General features: G+C 47.0%; 3 protein-coding genes across 3 annotated transcripts; 2 read left to right on the plus strand and 1 right to left on the minus strand.

Moving 5' to 3' along the window:
• The first annotated feature begins 5,865 nt into the window (after positions 1 to 5,865).
• LOC120663528 (PP2A regulatory subunit TAP46-like) lies at positions 5,866 to 12,654 on the plus strand. Its single transcript, XM_039942375.1, has 9 exons — positions 5,866 to 6,146; positions 6,257 to 6,379; positions 6,577 to 6,663; positions 6,750 to 6,854; positions 7,038 to 7,199; positions 9,914 to 9,949; positions 10,074 to 10,145; positions 11,679 to 11,956; positions 12,221 to 12,654. Exons 1-9 carry the CDS (start codon positions 5,997 to 5,999, stop codon positions 12,453 to 12,455), a joined length of 1,248 nt encoding a protein of 415 aa, XP_039798309.1. The 5' UTR covers positions 5,866 to 5,996; the 3' UTR covers positions 12,456 to 12,654.
• Positions 12,655 to 15,123: 2,469 nt separating this feature from the next.
• On the plus strand, positions 15,124 to 16,101 carry LOC120667318 (probable calcium-binding protein CML36). Its single transcript, XM_039947424.1, has one exon. The coding sequence runs from the start codon at positions 15,332 to 15,334 to the stop codon at positions 15,884 to 15,886; it is 555 nt and encodes a 184-aa protein (XP_039803358.1). The 5' UTR covers positions 15,124 to 15,331; the 3' UTR covers positions 15,887 to 16,101.
• Positions 16,102 to 18,340: 2,239 nt separating this feature from the next.
• Positions 18,341 to 20,744, minus strand: LOC120667414 (scarecrow-like protein 3). Its single transcript, XM_039947494.1, has one exon. The coding sequence runs from the start codon at positions 20,110 to 20,112 to the stop codon at positions 18,595 to 18,597; it is 1,518 nt and encodes a 505-aa protein (XP_039803428.1). The 5' UTR covers positions 20,113 to 20,744; the 3' UTR covers positions 18,341 to 18,594.
• Positions 20,745 to 21,003: the final 259 nt, after the last annotated feature.

The following is a 21,003-nucleotide window of genomic DNA, read 5'->3' on the forward strand; positions in this document are numbered from 1 at the left end:
AGCACAGTAGCATACAGTGTTGCACTACTGTAGCACAAAGCTGAAGCACTCCTAGGTGGAGCAGTGCCAAAAGGCCCTACTGGCCTGTTTGGGACGGCTCCCTCCGGCTCCGGCTCCGTCCCTGTAGCGCCCTGTAGCGCGGAGCCGGAGGAGCCAGGCAAATGCAGCTCCAGCTGCTTCATCCCCTACCCAAGCAAATGTAGGGCCTGTTTGGCAGGGCTCCGGCTCCACAAAAAACGGCTCCGGCTCCGACTTCTCTGGTGGAGCGGCTTCTCTAGTGTAGTTGGAGCCGTTTTGTAAAGCGTTTGGCAAAACGGCTTCATGCTGATTTTTATGAATGGATAGAACATGTGAAATGTCCAATATGCCCTTTGCTATTTGACATGTTTGTGTACTAAATTATATATTTTTGTACCGAGTTTAAACCTTGAAGTGATGTGAAAATAAATAAATAAATAAATAAATAAATAAATAGAAATATTAGTTAGGTAATAATAATTTGTCTTCTCATAATAATAATTTGTCTTCTCAATCGTCACATAAATCATATAATCATAGATACAAGCTCATGATGATCTAGTTATTGCCACGGAATCTATCCATAGACAAATCGCTAGATTCTGGAGTTGATGTATCTCCTGCATTTTGGATCCGTCGACTTCTTTTATACCTTTCCGGTATAGTGGGCACATAATCTGGATCCCGATCACATTTAGCAAAATGTTTATCTTGCGCATTATTCTCACGAATGAAGTTATGGAGGCACATGGTTGCAGCAACAATCATCTTTTGCTTTTTCATTGGGAAACTAGGCATCTTGAGAAGTAATCTCCACTTCATTTTTAACACACCAAAAGCACGCTCTACTGCATTGCGAGTACTTGAATGCAAATGGTTAAAGTGTTCATGCTCACCACTTGGAGCAGGACCTTTCTTCCAATCTGGAATATGATACCTTGCACCCTTGAATGGTGCCAAGTATCCAGGCCTATTTGGGTAGCCAGCATCAACAACGTAATATTTTCCTAAAATAAAGTAAAAAAAATTATATGAGCTACTTACAAATAATTTACATGTGCAGACTTGGGAGTACAACCAATGTTCATACCTGCAGGGGGTGCGGAAACATGTCCTCATCATGCCTTAGTGCATGAAATAGTACATTAGTGTCATGCATAGATCCAGGTTGTCCAATTGATGCATATGTGAATCGCAATTCAAAATCAACAACAGCAAGAACATTTTGTGTCGCTTTGCCAGTTCGGCCAATGTATCTAACAAGATCATGTGGAGGTGGTGTTGCCAAAATGTGAGTACCATCAAGAGCTCCAATGCAATCTTTAAAGTATGGCATCATCCTACAATCATTAGTAATTCTTTGATGTGTAGTACGGAAGTTAGGATCAATTGGCCTTCTGCAGTCCCCCACACATAGCCACCACACAATTCAAGACCTCATCAAAATTTCTACTAATAGTCTCCCCCAGAATGGCTGAAAATACCATGTATTGCACTATTGGACATACCATGCCCACATATAACAAGAAACATAGCAAGTGATTCTACAGAATTGATATGCAACGATGACCGGAGACCGTAGGTACTCACTAGCAAATCATGAAGCCGGTAAAACAGATGTGCATCCATCCTGAACATCTTAGGGCTTCGCCCAGTGTTAAGTCTTTCCACAGTCCAACTAAAGCCACTCTGTATTGGAGTTATATGATCATTCTTGTCATGATAGGTCATGAAATATTTGGAGGCAACAAGAGCAGTAGCAAATAGATTATTCTGAGCAGCCCTCATAAATGACATAGTTTTCATTGTCCAATCATCATCAGAACTAGTATCATCACTCTTATGAGAAGAACAATCAGATCTGTGCATGAGATAAAAACACTCATTAAAATAGTATCATTATTACAGCAAATGTTCAGAAAACCCATTAAAATTGTACCATACAAACCAACAGATAGACAACATGTCAAATGAACCACAAAGAGATCAAATTCGAAGGATACATTGGTGATGCTACAAGCATCATGCCAAGAAGCAGTGCAATGCTTTCTACTTAGACACATCATTTCTTGTCATCCACTCATGCTTCCTTGTCAACCATTCAAATCTCTCTTCATGAGTTTCCAAGGTCATGAACATCTCTCGTTCAGCACTTTTGGTAAAAACAATAGATGCTATGAAATGCTCATTTGTCGATGGAACAGCACCACATTCCTTAACCAAAGCCATGACATCCTTAATGGAGCAGCCAGATTTATGCTCCCTCCTTGCAATTGACTCACAAGAAGCGGTTGTTCTCTCATTCATCTCCACAATCTTACCCATCTGTTCATGAAACCATTGGCCGGTACTTGTCTTCGGTTTCTTTTCTTTGTTGTTATCAGCCCCTTTACCTCTCTTCCCTTTCCCACTTGTAGGTGTTACCTCCTCCGGCTCACTATCATTCTTTTCATTCACGGCTTCATCTTCATCATCAACAGGAATGGGAGATGGTGGCGAGCTGAACTGGGAAGGTGCTACACCACTAGAGGCACACCAATGGTCATCACCGGTGTTACAAATATCTTCAAACATAATTTCCAATTGTTCCTCATTCTGAATGCCTCTATTCTTGAATCTGGTACAACCCTTTATTTTCTGTAATGGAACAAATAATTTTCAGTTACATAACAAAGCATGACAATGGAGAAACAACTAATTTTCAGTCTCATTCCTTTGCTGTTTCCTTCCACCAAGCCTCTGTCATGTCAATATCTTTCCCTGATGCACTCCATCCCAAACCAGTCTGCTTAGTGAGTTGCTTCCAAATACCGTAATCAACTTTCAGCTTATCCCATTTATTCTTAAACTGTTTTCTAGTATACAGAAACCCAGTCCTATCCTTGAACCTTGTTATCATATTCAAGTAACCAGTCTTACTCAAATGAGTTGTATCACGATTTCCTTTTTCCACTTCGTCTGCAAAAAGCTCACACACTATTCTAGTGTTCTCATCACACCAATCAGCTTCTCTGTTGCCAAGAATTCAGTACCATAAGTTACTACATCAAGTTACTACACAATCCATTTGAAGTACTGCCCATTCCATTGTGAAAAAAATGCAAGCACACAATGGGTTCCATGTTCACATTCTAATGCATGATACGGCACTCCAATATTATCTAGAAAATTGGTAGCAAGGGAAGTGTTCTTACATTGGATCAGTGAGATCAATGTCGACGGTAGCACTGACAGCACGAGCCGCTGCCCGCGGCCTAGGTGCACGGCCACCACGTCCTGCTCGTCGGCGAGCAGGGACACCTTCAGCGGCCTCTGCTTCTCCTATGGTTGCATGGTTCCCGATGGATGTCGAAGCCGGCGCCGTCGCTGCAGTCAACACGCTAGCGAGCCACTCCGGCCCGAGTGCCGCCGCCGCCGCTGCGTTGGTCCACCAATCCGGCAACCCACCTGCCATGGCACCCCCTCCGCCAAGCACGCCGACGCTAGGCGGGAATGCGGTTGGGGCAGCCGCCGAGGAGTTCGGCCACGCCGCATCCGCGCTCCTCCCCCGCGCTGCACCTTGGCCGGCCGCCGTGCCATGGCCGGCCGTCACGCCTCCTCCTGCACCTTGGTCGGCCGCCGCGCCACCTCCTGGGCGCAGAGTGCCATCCGGCTCGTAGGAGAACCCTTCGCCGCCCCCAATGCCCAGATCGAGCTCTGCAGGTGTGGATCCGTAGATTTCGCTCGCCGGAGTGCCCTCCCGGCGCGCTGCCGGCCGGCGGAGGGGGTTCATCGGGCGCCGCCGGTCAGTTTCCGAGTGGGGGAGAGAAGTGTCGTTCTGTTTCGCGTGGAGTGGGGAGCGAGGCAGCCGCGCCGAAGCATTTTTTCCCGAGGGCAGTGGCAAAATTGGTGTAATTAATTGGAAGTTGTGGAGCAAATTGGGAGCACACCTGTGGGCCTCAAGACGGAGCCGCGAGAAGCCTCCTTTCCCTGGCTCCGTCGCTGCTACAGGAGCCGGTTGCAGCTCTATGTCCAGCTCCAGACCTGGAGCACCTCAAATTTCCACCCTTTGGCAGGGCTCCGGCTGGAGCTGGCTTTGGAGCCGGCCGTGGAGCCCTGCCAAAGAGGCCCGTAGCAAGGAGCCGGAGCTCTTTTTTTTTTGCTGCAACAGTGGAGCACAGTACCAAACCCTGTAGCATGGAGCCGGAGCCCCTCCTGGCGAAGCCGTCCCAAACAGGCCTTACGTATGCGAAGTTGAATTGTTCCTCCCGAGGCCGCGATCACCGCCCGCTCCTTCCGCCTACGGCCTATTGCCTTGCCGTGCAGGACTGCTGCCGTTTGCCTTGCCGTGCATGCTCGTACGTTTTCTATGAGGGCTGTGTTTAGTTCCCCCAACTCCTCCAAACTTTCCATCACATCGAAATCACATTGAAACATTAAATATAGCAAATGACCCATGCATGGAGTACTAAATGTAGGTAAATAAAAAAACTAATTGCATAGTTTTGATGTACGTTGTAGGTAAATAAAAAAGCTAATTGCATAGTTTTGATGTACGTTGCGAGACGAATCTTTTGAGCCTAGTTAGCCTATGGTATGATAATATTTACCACATACAAACGAAAAGTACTACAGTGCTTTTCGCAAACACTTTTCGCATACTTTTCGCAACTAAACACAGCCGAGTTGTCTCCCAGCGCCTAGATGTCTAGTAACAACATTACAGAAAGATTGATACTGATCAATTTTCCCTTGCCAATATGTCTGCTTTATCTTCGGCCACTTACTGCTTAGATAATCAAAACTAAGAAGGTATATAGTTCTTATAAATACAGTTATATTAATTTAGATTTTTTTGTCCACACATATGTAACAACAATTTTGAAACTGCATCTATATTGTTTCTTAGAATTAATTTTGATTTTCTTATAATTAATCATCAGTAATACTAATGCTGCACCTTGTGTATGGTGTTTGTAGAATTATTGAATTACGAAGAGGAAGGACATTGCATATACTTCAATTGATGTTGAAATTGTAGACATGTAAGCTAAGCTTCTTTATGCACATTTCGGACAAAATATATATGTTCCCTTGATTGTTGAATTTAAGATTTGATAATTTATTTTTTACTCTTGAATAAAAAGTTATGTCAAATGTTGACATTTTTTTTACCGAATTATAATTATATATGGATGATGCCATTTTTATTTATCGGTTATACTTAATTGTATATGGAAAAATTTTTGTGTGGCATACCCTGTGCTACAATCCTAGATCCGCCACTGGCTCTGCCGCCACGCATGCCTTCTCAACATCGCTCCGCCGCCGCCGCACACCACCTCCGCCGCCGCATGCTACCTCCGTCGCCGTGCACCAGCTCCAGCTCCGCTCTGCCGCGCCGGCGACCCTCCCTCCCTTCTCCGCGAGCTCCGAAAGCTGCGCGGGAGGGCGCCCGGGGACCGTGGGAGGGTGGCGAGCCGAGCTCGCTCAGGAAACAAAACGAGCGAAGGGGGTAGGTACCGAACTGGGTAGCAAGTACTCCCTCCGTCCCAAAAAGACCGTTGTTCTTTGACTCTTAGAAACTGCGTTTGACTGCTCGTCTTATTCAAATTTTTTATGTATATTATAAGACAAATAAAATATTATTAAAATATCATTAGTGATGTAATAAGTCGTAACAAAAGTGATAATATTTGTAAAAGAAAATTGAATAAGACGAGCAGTCAAATGCAGTTTCTAAGAGTCAAAGAACAACAGTCTTTTTGGGACGGAGGGAGTACCTGGTTTTGGAGAGACGGTTGGATTCCAGTTTTACCATAATTTTGCTACTTTTAACTAGCTTAACTCAATTTAAAGGAAGTCTCGGAGATGCTCTAACTCCCTGCTCTCTAGAAATTTCTCTTCTGCTCCTCCTTCCCCTCGCGAGCGCTCTCTCCTCTGCTTCCCCTTTCCTCCCCACGACTCTGCCCGCCTCTAGGGTTTTGCTCCCGATCGAAATGGTGGAGGTGGAGGAGGTCGGGAACAAGATGCGGTCTCAGATGCGCCTCCATCCGGAGCCGGAGGACGACGCCGACCTCCCGCTCCCCGCCCTCTTCGACCGGGCGTCCCGGCTCCACGGCCTCGCCTCCAACTCCGCACTCGACCAGGTTCCGCCCCTCTCTGGGTCGCCTCGTCGTCCTTCTCATAAGCGCCAGGAGATTGGGCTCTCGGGGGGCGAGTCGTGCTTACTACGTGCTTTGATTTTTGCGCTGGGCAGGAAGGGATCCGGAAGGGGGTCGAGCTGCTGCGGCGCTGCGACGAGATGGTCAGCAAGCTCGGCCTCTTCTCCACCAACGAGACCAAGGAAGACGTCTCCACCGCCAACCTCAAATACCTGCTCGTATGCTCCCCTCCCTCCCTCTGCTCTGTGAATATGAATAAGTTCATGAAACAGGCCATAGATGACACTAGACGGCTAGTCAGTTATCAGTGCAGCTTGGATCGCAACAATGCTAGGAAACTTACAGCTTTTTCAGCGTTTCACAAATTCAATTGTTACTTTGGTTATATCTCAGATAATCTTTGTTGATAATTTAGGTCCCATACTACCTAGGGGAAATGACTGAGAAGATCGCACAGGAGGACAGGATCCCAATTCTTAAGGCGTCACAGAACCATTTGAAGGTTAGCAATCCGCCCTGCCAAATTGATTCATTTGCCAGCACACCACCCATTCCTCATGTACGAATCATTTCTTTTATGTTCCATAGGAATTCATTGCTCTATGTGAAGTACTGGAGCTTATTCCAGAGGATGAGCTTGAATTATCTAGACAGAAGCAACCTGATACTATGGCAAACAGAAGAGCACAGAAGGTGAGATTAATTACTTTTTTTTGCTCTTAGCATAAACAGTTTTCAATCTATAATAGAAAAGCCAGATAGAAATAAATAAGTACTGGATCCTTCCATTGAGCCTGCAAAATCTGTTTACTCTGACATGTTTTCGACTCGGTTAATCTCCTATAATTTACTCTGTTCCGTATTTCTGGAGCCTAGATTGCCCGGTTCAAACGTCAAAAAGATGCAGAAATGAAGCTCCAAGAGATTAAAGAGAGAAAAGAAAGGCGTGGGCGCTCATTGAGGGCTTCTGCTTTATCTGCTCCTGTTGAAGCTGGGGAGGAAGATGCCTTGGAGGATGATGGGGAGGAAGAAAGAGAGGTTAGCATGCTACACCCGGAAGGTGTTCTGTGTTGAGTCATATGTTTATTCTGGTTTCAATATTTCAGCATATTTTAATTTAAAATGACCTGTGGTGAATGTGATATACTAGAGCATATAGCTTTCTTCCTCAGAAGGCATTTTATTTTACTTTTGGCAAAATAATACATCCCGCAACTTTGTCCCAAGGATCACTTTAGTCCCTAAAAGTGTCAAATCAGCCATCCAAATCCTTGGAAGTTTTCTTGTTGGGTCAAAATGGTCCCTGTGATGATGTGGTGCACCACATGTTCATGCCATGTCAGCTATGGGGTATGGGCATCCTTGGATGAGTTAGCATGTTGCCATTGTCTCATTCACCTCTTATTTAGTGAAATTAGAAATGATACTTGATGTGAACTCACTAGATTCTGAGATGCCCACCATCTTATGGAGCTGCTTGAGAAGGAACAGGCAAATATAGTGGCATCATAATAATTCATATTTTGTATTTTTATTTATATATATTTATCATTATATATTTCTTTCCAATCTGAAATAATATTTGATGAACAATAATGTGATGTTTTAGCCTTCATATCTAAGGTCTCAGCAAATGAAGATCGAATTGTATTTTATCAATTTTATTTATGCATAGGTACAACAGTCCAATGGAAAATGAGGTGTAATAAAGACAATTCCTATATGCTAACTAATCCATGAGCACTTAATGCTGAATTGCTGATGTGCATTGAACATGCGGCATGACATGTCAACTTAGGGATCATTTTGACCCAGCAAGGAATCTTAAAGGACTTGGACAACCTATTTGATACTTCAGGGACTAACTTGAAACTTGGAGCAAAGTTTAGGGATGAGTTTGACTATTTTGCCTTTATTTTTTTCCAATTAAAATGAGCTGTCATATACTAGAAAATATAGCTTTGCTCCTCTTGACAGGAAGGATTTTATTTTAATATTTCAAATTAACATGAGCTTGTGATATTCTAGAAGATGAAAGTCTATTCCACTTGACATGAGGGATTCTCATTTAGTAAGTCTGATGCTTGTAGGGAGTAGGGACTAGGGAGCTTTATGAATTTGATGCATGTAGCTAGTTCTTAATTACCTGCAGGAAGTCAATCACACACCCTGTGATGCTCTTTTTAGTGCATACCAAACCCTTGAGGATGAATCTTGTTCTCTCAAGTGACACTTGACACATAGCTACTATAAAATTTATCTGTTATGGATCTAGATTGGGATGACCCTGGACCTCTAGGGCACGGCTTCGACGCCGTGGAGGCGGTGCCGTGCCTCAAGAGACAGGACTTAACCCTAGATAGAGGATAATTGATATTCTCATTGCTTGATTAAAAGAGATACAACCCTTAAGAAACCTTGATTTAACCCTTAAGAAAGCAATCTCTAAATTCAAGGAAATAACAAACCAATCTAATCTATTTTTTCCTAATATCTGAACCCTATTACTGTTCACGACGCGAACAGTAATTCCTGCCCATGACATCTCCTCCCTCCTTCGAAGACAGCTCGCCCTCGAGCTGTGGTGGTCTGGTGGAGGCCATGGTTCCAGCCCTTCACAGTCCCCTGATAGCTCTGACATGGATGTGATGCTTGTTTCTCCTGTATCCCATGGAAAACTAGCAAACTTGCTGCAGCCATCCAGAGCCAAGAACGTACGAATCTACCAACATGGTGCAGAACGATGACTGGCGGCTCCGTGCGGATGGTTGTCAGAGCGGCTCCACCCGTTATTGCCCTTCTGCGCAGAATGACATCCTGCTGCTCCGAGCAGATGGCCAGCGGCACCGCAAGCACGAGTCCTCCGACGATGTTGTCCCTGCGTGGAACAACAGCCAGCGGCTCCCAGCAGATGGCCACCGGAGTGCTGATTTGAAGGAGCGGCGCCGCCACCTCTGACGGATGGAGACATGTACAATCTGTTCGCTTGCTCCTGCGTAGAAGTCGCGCCCGCTGCCGTGCGAGGAATCCACGCGCCGCCGACTGTAGCCGCACCGCCGCATCTTTACGCAGCAAGCTCTCCTTCAACTTCAGGAGCAAGGCTTTGATCTTTGTGCAGTCTTCCAGCATGTTGGCGCACAAATCTTCCACCGATGATGACGGATCACCAGCAGCAGAATCCATGATCGAAACCAAAGCTAGCTGATACCAATTTGTTATGGATCTAGATCGGGATGGCCCTGGACCTCTAGGGCGCGGCTTCGACGCCGTGGAGGCGGTGCCGCGCCTCAAGAGACAGGACTTAACCCTAGATAGAGGATAACTGATATTCTCATTGCTTGATTAAAAGAGATACAATCCCATCCTTATATAGATGGGCTGACTTAACCCTTAAGAAACCTTGACTTAACCCTTAAGAAACCAATCTCTAAATTCAAGGAAATAACAAACCAATCTAATCTATTTTTTCCTAATATCTGAACCCTATTACTGTTCACGACGCGAACAATAATTCCTGCCAGTGACATTATCACATAGAAACAAATCTTCACGGCAAGGTCTTCAAATTTTTAATCCTTGTTCTTTCTATGCTACTTAAATTGGCATAACTAAATAAATCTTTCAGAATCTACATAGTGTTTTCATATCTTAACAATGTGTGCTTCCAAAGCTTATACTATTACCTTGCAGTTCATTTTTATAATTAATTGGAACATGTGCTCTGGTTCTGATTTACTTTTACCATGTTGCAGGCTTGGTTAGCTACTATCTCACTGGCTCTCTGCAAGGTTAGTTTTCTTCGGCAAGTAATGTTACATAAGCTGATTTTAGAGGGTTTCTGTTTCTAAAATTGCAGTACTTGTATTTCATCATATTTAAGCACTAATAGATCTGTTGTTATTCCTTATGTAGGCCTTTGATCTTCTCGACATGCTAAAGAAGGAAGAAGAAATGCTTCTAGATGTAAAGGAAAGACAGGAAAAGGTAATGCTAATGATAGTGATTTGGCAATTTCTTGTCAGTGGAATCTTAGAGGCTGATCATATTTAGGAAACTTTTTTCTTCTGAGAATGTGGGATTATGAGGCTATGATGCCTCACATAAATATGATAAATGCATATAGTTTCGGCTTTGTACAATTTGGATGGGATATACTGTCAAGTAGGCCTGGGCGTTCGGGTTACCCGAAAATTTCGGGTCGGGTTTTTCGGGTTTTTTAAATTTCGGGTTTTGAAAACTGAAATCCGAAATTTGTTTAAAATAAACAAAACCCGACATTTCGGGTACCCGATAATTTCGGGTTCGGGTTCGGGTTACCCGTACTACCCGATTTTCTACTTGCTGTTCTAATCTAGCAGCTGAACAATGGCCAGGAGAAATCTGGAGGGAGAAAAGGAAGAAAGCGCTATCGAATGAAAAAACAAACTCTTTGTCACTGCATTTATCAAGTGTATCTAGTGCTAGTAAAGAAAAAACTCGTCTCAGCCTGTGTAGTGTTCCTCCGTCGTTGGTGCCTTTCCGGCTTCCTAGTCAGTGGCCGGAAAAGCTCCTTGCCCGCACTGCTGCACGCCTGCACACAGCAAGCCTGCGCCCCCTCGCGAGCGCCGCTGGATGCCGACATGGAAGACCAGCCGCTGCAGGCCTGCAGCTTGACGAGGAGGTCGGGACTGAGGCGACGCCGTCGGCCGACGCGCACTGTTGCTGCGGCGCTTTTGGTGGGCGGTGGGCGTTGGCTTTGGCGTCCGCGACGAGATGCGCCGTCAAGGGGCGGCGGCTCCGGCCTACAGGGTGGTGTTTAAGGCTGGGTGTTTGGGGTGAGGCGGCGCGAGAGGACGGCGGGTGCGTGAAGAGGCGCGGGGGTGCGGGGGCTGGGCGGCTGCGTAGGGTTAGGGTTAAGAGGTTTAGTGGGCTGGGCTGCAATGAATAAATATATTTGGGCTGGGTTATTTTTCGGGTACTTCGGGTACCGTGGCCCAATACCCGAATTACCCGTAATAATTTCGGGTACCGTGGGTTAGAACCCGAATTAGGGTTCGGGTTTTTCGGGTTCGGGCTCGGGTTTTTCGGGTTCGGGTTTCGGGTATTGTGCCCACCCATACTGTCAATCATATAATGAGGAAATTTCAACTTGTATGCAGCCTTGAGAAAAAAAATGTTGGAATAGGAATTACAGTAGCTGGGTTCTCAACATAGCATCTGCCAAATATTAATCGAAGATGTGATGTCTTCTGATTGGGCATCTCTTCATATAGCTTCTTTTCTTATGATTGGTGAACTGCTACAGGACACTGGAAACATTCCATCCGATTAGTTCTTTTTTAGATGGGAATTTATAAAAAAAAATATTTCATATGGTGTGAATCTGGTTGTTGACTAGTTTGTGCATATTTATGAAGAAACCATGGCTATTAAAATATCTAAAAGTGATCCTTTCTCAACATATAATCCAGTAGATTTTCTACCCCTAAAAGCAATTGCTTTGATTAAACAGAAATTTTGCCTGTAATATTTCTGTAGGATGGGAATGCATTTGCTCGTGAAATGCTTGATGAGCGTACACAAAAAGCTGAAGCATGGCACCAGAATGCTGCAAACCGTGCACCATATTCCAAACCAGCTGATCCAATCACTTGCGCAACATTTGCTCAAGATGTCCTTGAAGGTAGAGCAAGTGTTTCACAAGCTCATGAGCACAAACACCAACCCCTGATATTTGGACCTGCAAGTCTTGTTGGTGGAGGACTAACCACTGAAAGGGAAAGAACGGCAGCAAAAGTTTTCCAGCCTGGTTACAGGTATGTCTTAAAAAGTGTTTACACCTGAAACACTGCAATGTTTGTGTTTTCTATACTGCACATGCTTGTTTTTGGTGAACATGCTTATTTACCACAATTCCTAGGGGAAAACACTCCTAAGTTACAGTATCATACAGAAATTTGAGTGTACACCTCTGGAGTCTTGTTTTGTCCTGTATTATCCAGGAACTTTGATGTTTCATGGAGCATTGTTGGAGTTGATGCTAACCTGAGTACCCATCCTATTGCTTGTATCATATATAGGCTGCCAACAATGAGCATAGAAGAAGCCGGTTTACGCGAAATGAAAATGATGGAGAAATGGCAAGAAAGGACCGCAAACATGATCAAAGAAGCAAACTCGGAATGGCACAAGGATGGCACTAACTCAGCCCAAGAAGATGAGGATGCCGAGGAGGCAAAAGCAAGAGCTTGGGACGACTGGAAGGATGACAACCCTCGTGGTGCTGGCAACAAGAAGCTCACGCCCTGCGGCTGAATTGCTTGCAATGTGTTGAAATACCCCTTGTGATGGATGTTCGTGTAGATTATAGACTGTTTGATTTTTATTGATGTCTGAGTTGTGATTTTGTAGTAATGTTCTGTGTATGATACGATACTGATGATGTGCTCTGCAACTCAGCGAGTGCATGATTTCATCGTATATTTGAAAGAGGTGGGTGTTATCGCTGAGGGTATGCGAACAGGTGCCGCAGGATATATCGCTTCGTGTGTGTTGTATGGCTGAAGAAATTTTGTTTTGCCATATCCGTCAGCGATAGGCGTCGTCATGGTAGCAGGTCAGCTGGGAGCTCCTGGGCATGGAGCTGCTGCGGTAGAGTGGTGTCGCTCGAACCGTGTGCAGAATAGCACAAAAGTTGCAATTTCGATTTGATGGTATTGAGTAGAGTTGGTGGCTGGCCCTAGTACGTTTGATTCGTCTCTTTTTTCTTCCTCTTTTCTGTTTGCCTTTTTTATGGATAAAACTTTGCCATTTCTCTCTATACGCAACAAGGGCATTTTTTTTAAAAAAAAAGTCGCAACACGATGAGCCTAGGCACAATCAAATAAATATTCACGCAAAAGTACAAGCAAAGCATATATCTCTGCACAAATAATGCTACGGCCATGCACAGCTTCCGGAATGCTACACGAGTGGAGTTTATACTAGGCAGACACCCGTAGTGTACTAGTGTTTACCATACTCCAAGAGGAAATAGATGCATTGCTTACCTTTGATCCTTGCAAACATCAAGCGAACTCTCCTGAATCGAACTATGGCATTGGCAAGCACGAACATTTACTTTACAGCTCAACAACTAACTGCTTAAGGTTAGTACTGTCTGTGGGTGCTGCTGGCTTTTGCGGTTTTCAAGGAGGCAGTGCAGCCGTAACGCAGCCGAAATTCCTGATGAGTTTCCAAACCAACTCACGCTCACCAAGGTCAGTCAGATCACGCTGCTGTCTGTACCTCTCACAGTGCTATAGTTTCCTGACACTTAACGAAACGCAAGCGGAAGTTTCCTGGCAGCTTCGACCATCATCAACCAAATCCGATGATGCTTCGCAGGTAGCCCCGCATTTTCATGAGGTGTGTTGTGTTGTGTATAGTATGATATACTGTACTACCGTACACGACACCGATACTTAACCTGTCCATAGTGCAATTATTGATGACACTGAAATTATATTTTCCGGTTCAACAAGTATCTGCTGTGCTGCCGACCTGAAGACGTCCCTGTCACTCAACTGCAAGTTCTAAGCTCTGCACCCGTGTTTCTTTCAAAAAAATAAATAAATAAGCTCTGCACCCGTGTTACGACGGACTGTTGGATCGCGTAGGTCGGTTTCGATATCTATCGGCTCGCAGTAGTTGACCAAATATAGCTCTCGTAAACAATTTAGATTTTGATGAAATTTATACAAAATGGAATCAATATTTATGTTACAAATAGATATTCTTATTATTAGATTAACTATGTAACATATTTTCATACTAAATCTATTAGGAAACATAAATGATTGTAATTTTTATATGATCAAATTTGAGTTTTTTTTTACTTCTTAGGAAGTGAGAGTTGTATTCTATTTAGAACGGACAATATATTTTAACCAGCACAAGTTGATGCAAAGTGAAAATAATATGTTTTCTTATTTGGTGCCTATTTTACAGTCGGTGGTGGCTGGCATGGGTGGGCTCTAAGATTCGGCCCAATAAACTTTTCACCCTCTCATTTTTTTCATATTTGATCTTATTTATTACTAGCAGAAAAATAACTGCTAATTATTTTCTTGTACGTAGCAATTGATAATTGAACTAAAAATATGAAAAGTTAGAAATTACATTTTTTTATAAAGTTAGATTGACTTATTCACTAAAATATTCAAAAAAAATATTTTATTGAACCACCCTAACATGAAAATCCTAGATTGCCACTGGTGACCGGTGACTGTGTATGTGGACGTATGCCCGTCAAAAAAAGAAAGAAGAAAGAAGAAATCATTTCAATGCATAGATATAGGGAACATATCTAGTGCAAACCCATGCAAACCTACTAAATAAAGTTTCAAAAAATTCTGAAAAAAATCATGAATGTGCTTCTCAGATTACATCATCTATATATAAAATTTCATGGTCAAATTCGTCTTACTCTAGAAGTTACAAAAAAGACAAATTTAAGATGCATTTGAACCATTATTGTTGTCAGAAAATTTGTCTTTTTTTTTAACTTCTAGAGTAAGACGAATTTGACCATGAAATTTTATATATAGATGAGGTAAGCTGAGAAGCACATTCATGATTTTTTTTAGAATTTTTTGAAACTTTGTTTAGTAGGTTTGCACGGGTTTACACGAGGTCCTTGGTTTGCACTAGATACGTTGCCATAGATATATCAGTTTATTTATTTGTTGTCTTGTTTCATGTTTCGATCTGGCCATTTCCGTAATTATGCTTGGTGTCAAGTTGTTTTTCGACGACGGAGACGTCGAGATTTTCAGTTAAAACCCTCATGATGAGTTCTCTTTCGTCTCATGCAAACGCATCCATCGCATCCGCCGTAGTATACCTTGCTAAACGAGAGAGGGAAGAAACCTTCAAATAAAACGGAGGCGAAAGAATCGCATCGCCATCGCACGCCGCAGAGGTAGGTCCCGTGCGAACCGGCCGTTTTTTTCCCGCGCCGGGCGCGAACGAAGCTTCCTGGAAGCTCACTCGGTCGATCGTCTTCCTTGTCCCGAGTCGTCCTCCCTGCTATAAACGCGAGCATCGTCTTCTCCACCCCTCTCACCTTCCTGCCTGCTTCCCCCTACCTCCAATCCTCCTCTCGTCAATTCCATCTCTCGCCTACAAGGTCACACGTACCATCGCGCGCCATGAAGCTTAGCGTGCCGTTCTTCGGTTCCTCCTCTTTCAAGAAGGTGACGAAGAGGACGAGGTCAAAGGAGGACGGCAAGAGCGGCTCCTTCGGCTCCACCACGTCGTCCTCCGACGAGTGCGCGTCCGTCACGACGCCGCGCACCGTCCTGCCGCCGCCGCCGGCGTCCGCGTCGGGGACCAAGAGGAGCCCGGCGGCGCCCCTGACGAGGGAGGACCTGGAGACCGCCCTGAGGAGGGTGGTCTCGAGCGAGGAGGAGCTGGCGGAGATGCTCGCCGAGGCGGCGGGGTCCGGGGTCCTGCTGGAGGAGATCGCGGCCGAGGCCCAGGCGGCGGCGGCGGACGAGGGCGAGCTCAGGGACACGTTCGTGGTGTTCGACGCCGACGGGGACGGCAGGATCTCGGCCGAGGAGCTCCTCGCCGTGCTCGCCTCGCTCGGCGACGACCGGTGCTCCGTCGAGGATTGCAGACGCATGATCGGTGGCGTGGACGTCGACGGCGACGGCTTCGTGTGCTTCAATGAGTTCGCGCGCATGATGACGCAAGGGGTTTGATATGTCGGGGTGGTTGATCTGTGTTTCCGTTGCGTATCATCCTCCGTGCAGTTGTGTTCTTGGATGTCAATACAAGTTGTTGTATCCTCCGTCGTGTGAGGTGAATCCAACAAAGCAACAAGAGAGTTTTGTTCGTTTCATTCCAATGATGACCACGAATGAATTTTCCGGTCATATAAGACTAAAACTCCAAACATACTTCAATAATTTCTTTAGCTTGATGAATTGAGTGTTTGATCCTCCATAACACTACGTAGCGCCACGCCACCACTGATAATCAAAGGAATACAAAAATATGAGGAATTCATGGGTTGTTATATCATTGAGAGTATATATAAGCCACCACTGATAACTAAATTTTGTGGTCAGTCACTCTGCTCTCTTTCTTATTCTAAACTTGTGATGAGCCTGCACATACTCTCTCCATACTCGAAAAAAAGTCATTTTAGATAAGGTTTGAGTCAAACATTGGAAATATAAATCATGAATAAATTTTAAGTCGTTGAGTTTCAAAATACAAAAACCATATAAATAGATTTATCTTGAAAAAATACTCATAAAAATATAAATACATCACTTTGCGATAAATATTTTTATGAAAATAAAAAGTTAAAGTTAAACTTTGAAGACTGTGTCACTATCCAAAATGACTTCCATTTCGAGTATGAAGGGGTATGTCCGAAACTCTGCATTCCGCGGGAGGTGGTCAGCTACTGGAAGTCTGAAACATTGTGGACGGTGGACCATGCCGCCGGTGAGTTCACGCAGGTTCTCTTCGAGGACGTCGCCTCCTCCCGCACGCTGCCCCTGTTCGTCTGTGCTTGAATTCCTGTCACAGACGACAACGAGGGGTGAGGAAGTGTTGCTGCAACTTAACAGGAAAAAAATATTTATGTGCTCCATTGATCCACTGCATCTTGTAGCAAGAGATTCTTGGTCCTTGAGTTATTGTTCAGAAAGTGGAAGTGCTTTAAATTTTTTTCAGGAATGTTAAGAAGAAGAAGTTTACAAAAATTTTACAACCACGGAACCACGGGTCCGATCACTACTATTTATTGTGATCTAAATATTTTCAATTTACCTTCTAATACTTTTCATATAACCCTTAAGATTGGATCGTGACTATTAATCGCGATCTGATTATTTATAAAAATAACTCTACAGATTTCATATGGGCGCCTGGTTCAGCGCTAAGTCTAGCAGCACCCGCTACACCATCCAAGCCGCAAAGCGCCGCACCATTCGAGCCACAAAGTGCGATCTTGGAAACGGAAAGAAGAAAATGAGACCGTCGAAAACCTTGTCGCCGTTGCTGATGATCCCCTGCCGTGCGATCCGTGTCCTCGGCCGGTGGCACTCGCTGCCATATCTCCTCCCTGTAAGGGCCTCTACTGAAGATATGGCGGGAGACCAGCGATCAGCCGCGACAGCATTGGCGGGAAACGAGCAGCGAACAGCTGGGCCGAGGCGCGGCGCAAGAGCAAGGAAGCCCAACACCCAAGTGTATGGGCCGGACTGGAAGTAGTCCATGTAACGAGCGTGAGCCGTGTTGGCCGCGAGACTGAGAGTGATTTAAGGAGAGGACGCGTGTGTGATCGGATCATCTCTGTATTCGCAAAACGCTGAACAACTCGTTCAAGCTGTCATCTGCAACCCCAACTGCTTCTCCTCGATCTCCCTGTTCTTCCATCTCGACCCCCCTTGCTGCTAACACTCTCGTGCCTCCGCTTTTCCTCCTGCACGAGATGTCTAGGCGCAGTGGCGGATCCAGGATTCATGGACAGAGGGGGCTGACATCCTTCTTCCTCCTCCAGCCCCCCCCTCCTTCTTTCTTCTCTTCTTTTTCCCCTCATTCCTCCCCTATTTTTCTTGATGTGCAAGCACGTAGGGGGGGCTGGCGCACCCCCAGCCCCCACGCTACATCCGCCCCTGTCTAGGCGGGTGATATAGAGTCTGTTTGGAAGGAAATAAAGTTGAGTGCTAAATTTTAGCACATATTAACATTCATATTTTTACTAAAGTTTTAACATTAGTTAAAGTTTAACCCACCCCATTAGCGCTCCTGTTTAGATAAACTAATGCTAAAGTTTTGCATTTTTAGGTATTAGCACTTGAATCCAAATAACCCTCTAACCATCAAGACCTAGAACTTGAACTTTAGATCCACATGTCATGTATGGCTCATGACTGCACGCCGATGACCTGCAATCAGGTAATGACTGGTACGAGTAGTTGGGAAACTGCAAGTCTCTCTGCAGCACCATATGCAGTGCAAGGAAATTGCCGCGACTTTGAGACAGAGTTTCAGTGTCCACACTAGCAACTTCACTGAATGGCCGAGATCATGTCACTTTCTTTGCGTTGCATCAAGCTGCAGGCTGCACGGCTTTGCATTCACCATCAGAGGCATCAGACAATGTACACATGCAGGTGCAGCAATCTTTTGGATGATGTATCATTGTATCGCTATGTTCGTGGGTGATCGATTTCTTTCTACAACGACACTCTTCAAATCAGCCGTTGACAAGCTCAATTTTATATCTCCAGCCCAAACACACTAAGCAAGCAACAGCTAATCCATTCGACCACACCGTAATCAGACTCCAGAGCGCACGCAGACACGGCACGAGGGATGCTGTACACACGTGCAATATAATCGTGCATGCTGCTGCTGCAGCAAAGCCGCCACCATGGCGGGCATGGGTGGCCTACGAGCTGCCGCCGAGCCGGCCGCCGCTTTGCCGGCCGGTGGCGGGCCTCCAGGCGGAGACGGAGTAGAGCGGCCTCCGGTGCCAGCAGAAGAAGAAGGCCTCGCCGCGGGCGTCGTGGACCACCTCGTAGGACCCGCCCCACCCGAGGCTCCGCAGCAGCTTCCGCGCCTCCATCATGCCGCCGTAGCTCATCCCCACCCGCTCCATCCCGGCGGCCTCCATCCGCCGCGCCCACTGCGCCAGCCGCTCGTGCCGCTCCTTCCGCTCCGCGCCCTCCCGCGCCACCACCCCCCGGACCTCCTCCCCCAGCACCAGCCGCTCCACCCGCGCCCGCTCCGCCGCGCACCGGTGCGCCGCCGACGCGCGCTCCAGGCAGTCGAAGAGCGATGCGTAGTAGTTGAGCGCCTCCTCGAACCGCTCCAGGAACGCCGCCGCGTTGTGGTTCGCCTCGGGCTCCGCCACCACCATGATCTTCGGGGACAGCGCCCGCACCGCCTGCAGGAAGCTCCCCAGCTTCGCCGCCGCCGGCCGTTGCTGCTGCTGTGCCGCCGCCTGCAGCACCGGGGACTGCGGCGACAGCGACGAGACCACGGACGACGCGTCGGGGCTCAGCTGCAGCCGCGTGTTCAGCTCCCGCTCCAGTAGCTCGCCGAAGCTGCTCGGGCTGGACCGCGCGATGATCTGGACCGGGGTTAGGCAGCTGCTGCCCGGGACGTGCCTCCTGCCCGCGTCGTCGGCAGCCAGGAGCCGGTGCAGCTGCGCCACCACGCTGATGGCGAGCGCCTCGCCGGACCTGACGCGGAGGAGCTGCCGGAGCGCGTCCGGGTCCAGGTCGTCGAGCCTCGCCTCCACGGCGCTGAACTGGAACGGGATGTCGAGCGCCTCGGCGTCCTTGGCAAGCGCGCCGGCCATGTTGGCCAGGAATTCCTTGTCGTCGTGCACGGCGGTGATCCGCAGGTGCGGCGGGCCCCCGCGGCGGGCGCGGAAGGCGTGGAAGAGCGCGATCCACTGCACCGGGTTGGAGGCCGGGCCGGAGAGGTCGACGACGTGCACGAACTTCTCCCCTTCCATGGCCTCCAGGATGGCGTGGTTGGTGGTCAGGTACGCCAGCTTCATGAACGGGAGCATGTCGAACAGGTGGCGCCGCGCCGCCGGGATCAGGTGCGCCTCGGCGGAGTTGGACGTGGACAGCAGCGCGCGCGAGAGGCCCGGCACGAGGTTGAGCAGCTTCCGCGCCAGCGCGTCCGCGAAGACGGCGGCGAGGCGCTGCAGCGTGTGGGGCGCGTCCAGGGAGGCCACCTGCGTGATCTGCTCCAGGCAGTGGTTGGCGCGGTCGAAGGCGCCGGCGGCCACCTCGCCGGCGCACTGGTACAGCAGGCCGATGAGCCGCACGCCCTGCTGGTCATGGCTCAGCTCCTGCACCCAGGAGCCGTACCCGTGCGGCGACGGCGAGTGCAGGGACGACGCCGGCGACGATGTCGCCGACGATACCATGTCCTCCGGGAATATGTCCATGTTCAGACTTCAGAGCAAAATCCTCACCGAACTCCCAGTTTTGGACGCAGCTATGGCCAATGGATTTCAGTACTGGATATAGCGGTAATGGAGGCGATCAACGACGACTCCATTGTTGGATCTTGTTGTGTTCTTGGCGAGGCGACAAATGTTGCAAGCCTGCAAGGGCTCGAGTTCATACGTTCCTAGGTGCCTGGTGTTAACATTGTCATGGGATGCCAAAAGGGACAAGGCAGAAATGGATGCATATGCGGCAATGGCTAAGTGATGTCGTCTGCATCTCGGTGGAATAACTAGGCAGGTTGGAATTATTCTCTTGGAACATATCAACAGCACTTTGGATCAGGAGCTACCAGACAATTTTGTGATCAATTCCTCTGGTCTAGGTTATTGAAAGTGTATGCAGAAAACAAGATTGCATAGAGACACAAAAGGTTGACAGAAAACTCAAGCTGCATATTTGTTTTCCATGACCAACCAGTGAGGTTCAAATGGTTCTAACATGGCTCCAAAATTTGCGTTCATGTACAAACTGCATTTTCCCAGAGGACAAGAAGTACACACTTTAGTTTTGTCAGATTTACAAACGGTAGGTGATTGCAAGGTGGGCTCTTCTTGGAGTACTCGATGGATTTTTGACCGCATGCCCTTGTTTTCGACCTAGAATGCTAATTCCTTATGCATTGTAGAAAGTTTATGGTATGGGGAGACAAACGAGGAGGACGAATTTGTTATAGAGCGCGCGCCGCTACCGGTAGCGGCGAACATCCCGATGGTAGGTGGACGGGCGGGCGGCGGCGAGGTCGCCGCCGGCCTTCTTGTTTTGGGGTTGCTGGGGTCACCGGAGTTCCCCGGCTACAGAGGGAGGCCGGGGGCGGCCGGCCGGCCCGG

The sequence above is a fragment of the Panicum virgatum genome, chromosome 3N, assembly GCF_016808335.1.
Source record: "Panicum virgatum strain AP13 chromosome 3N, P.virgatum_v5, whole genome shotgun sequence".
Classification (NCBI taxonomy): Eukaryota; Viridiplantae; Streptophyta; class Magnoliopsida; order Poales; family Poaceae; genus Panicum; species Panicum virgatum.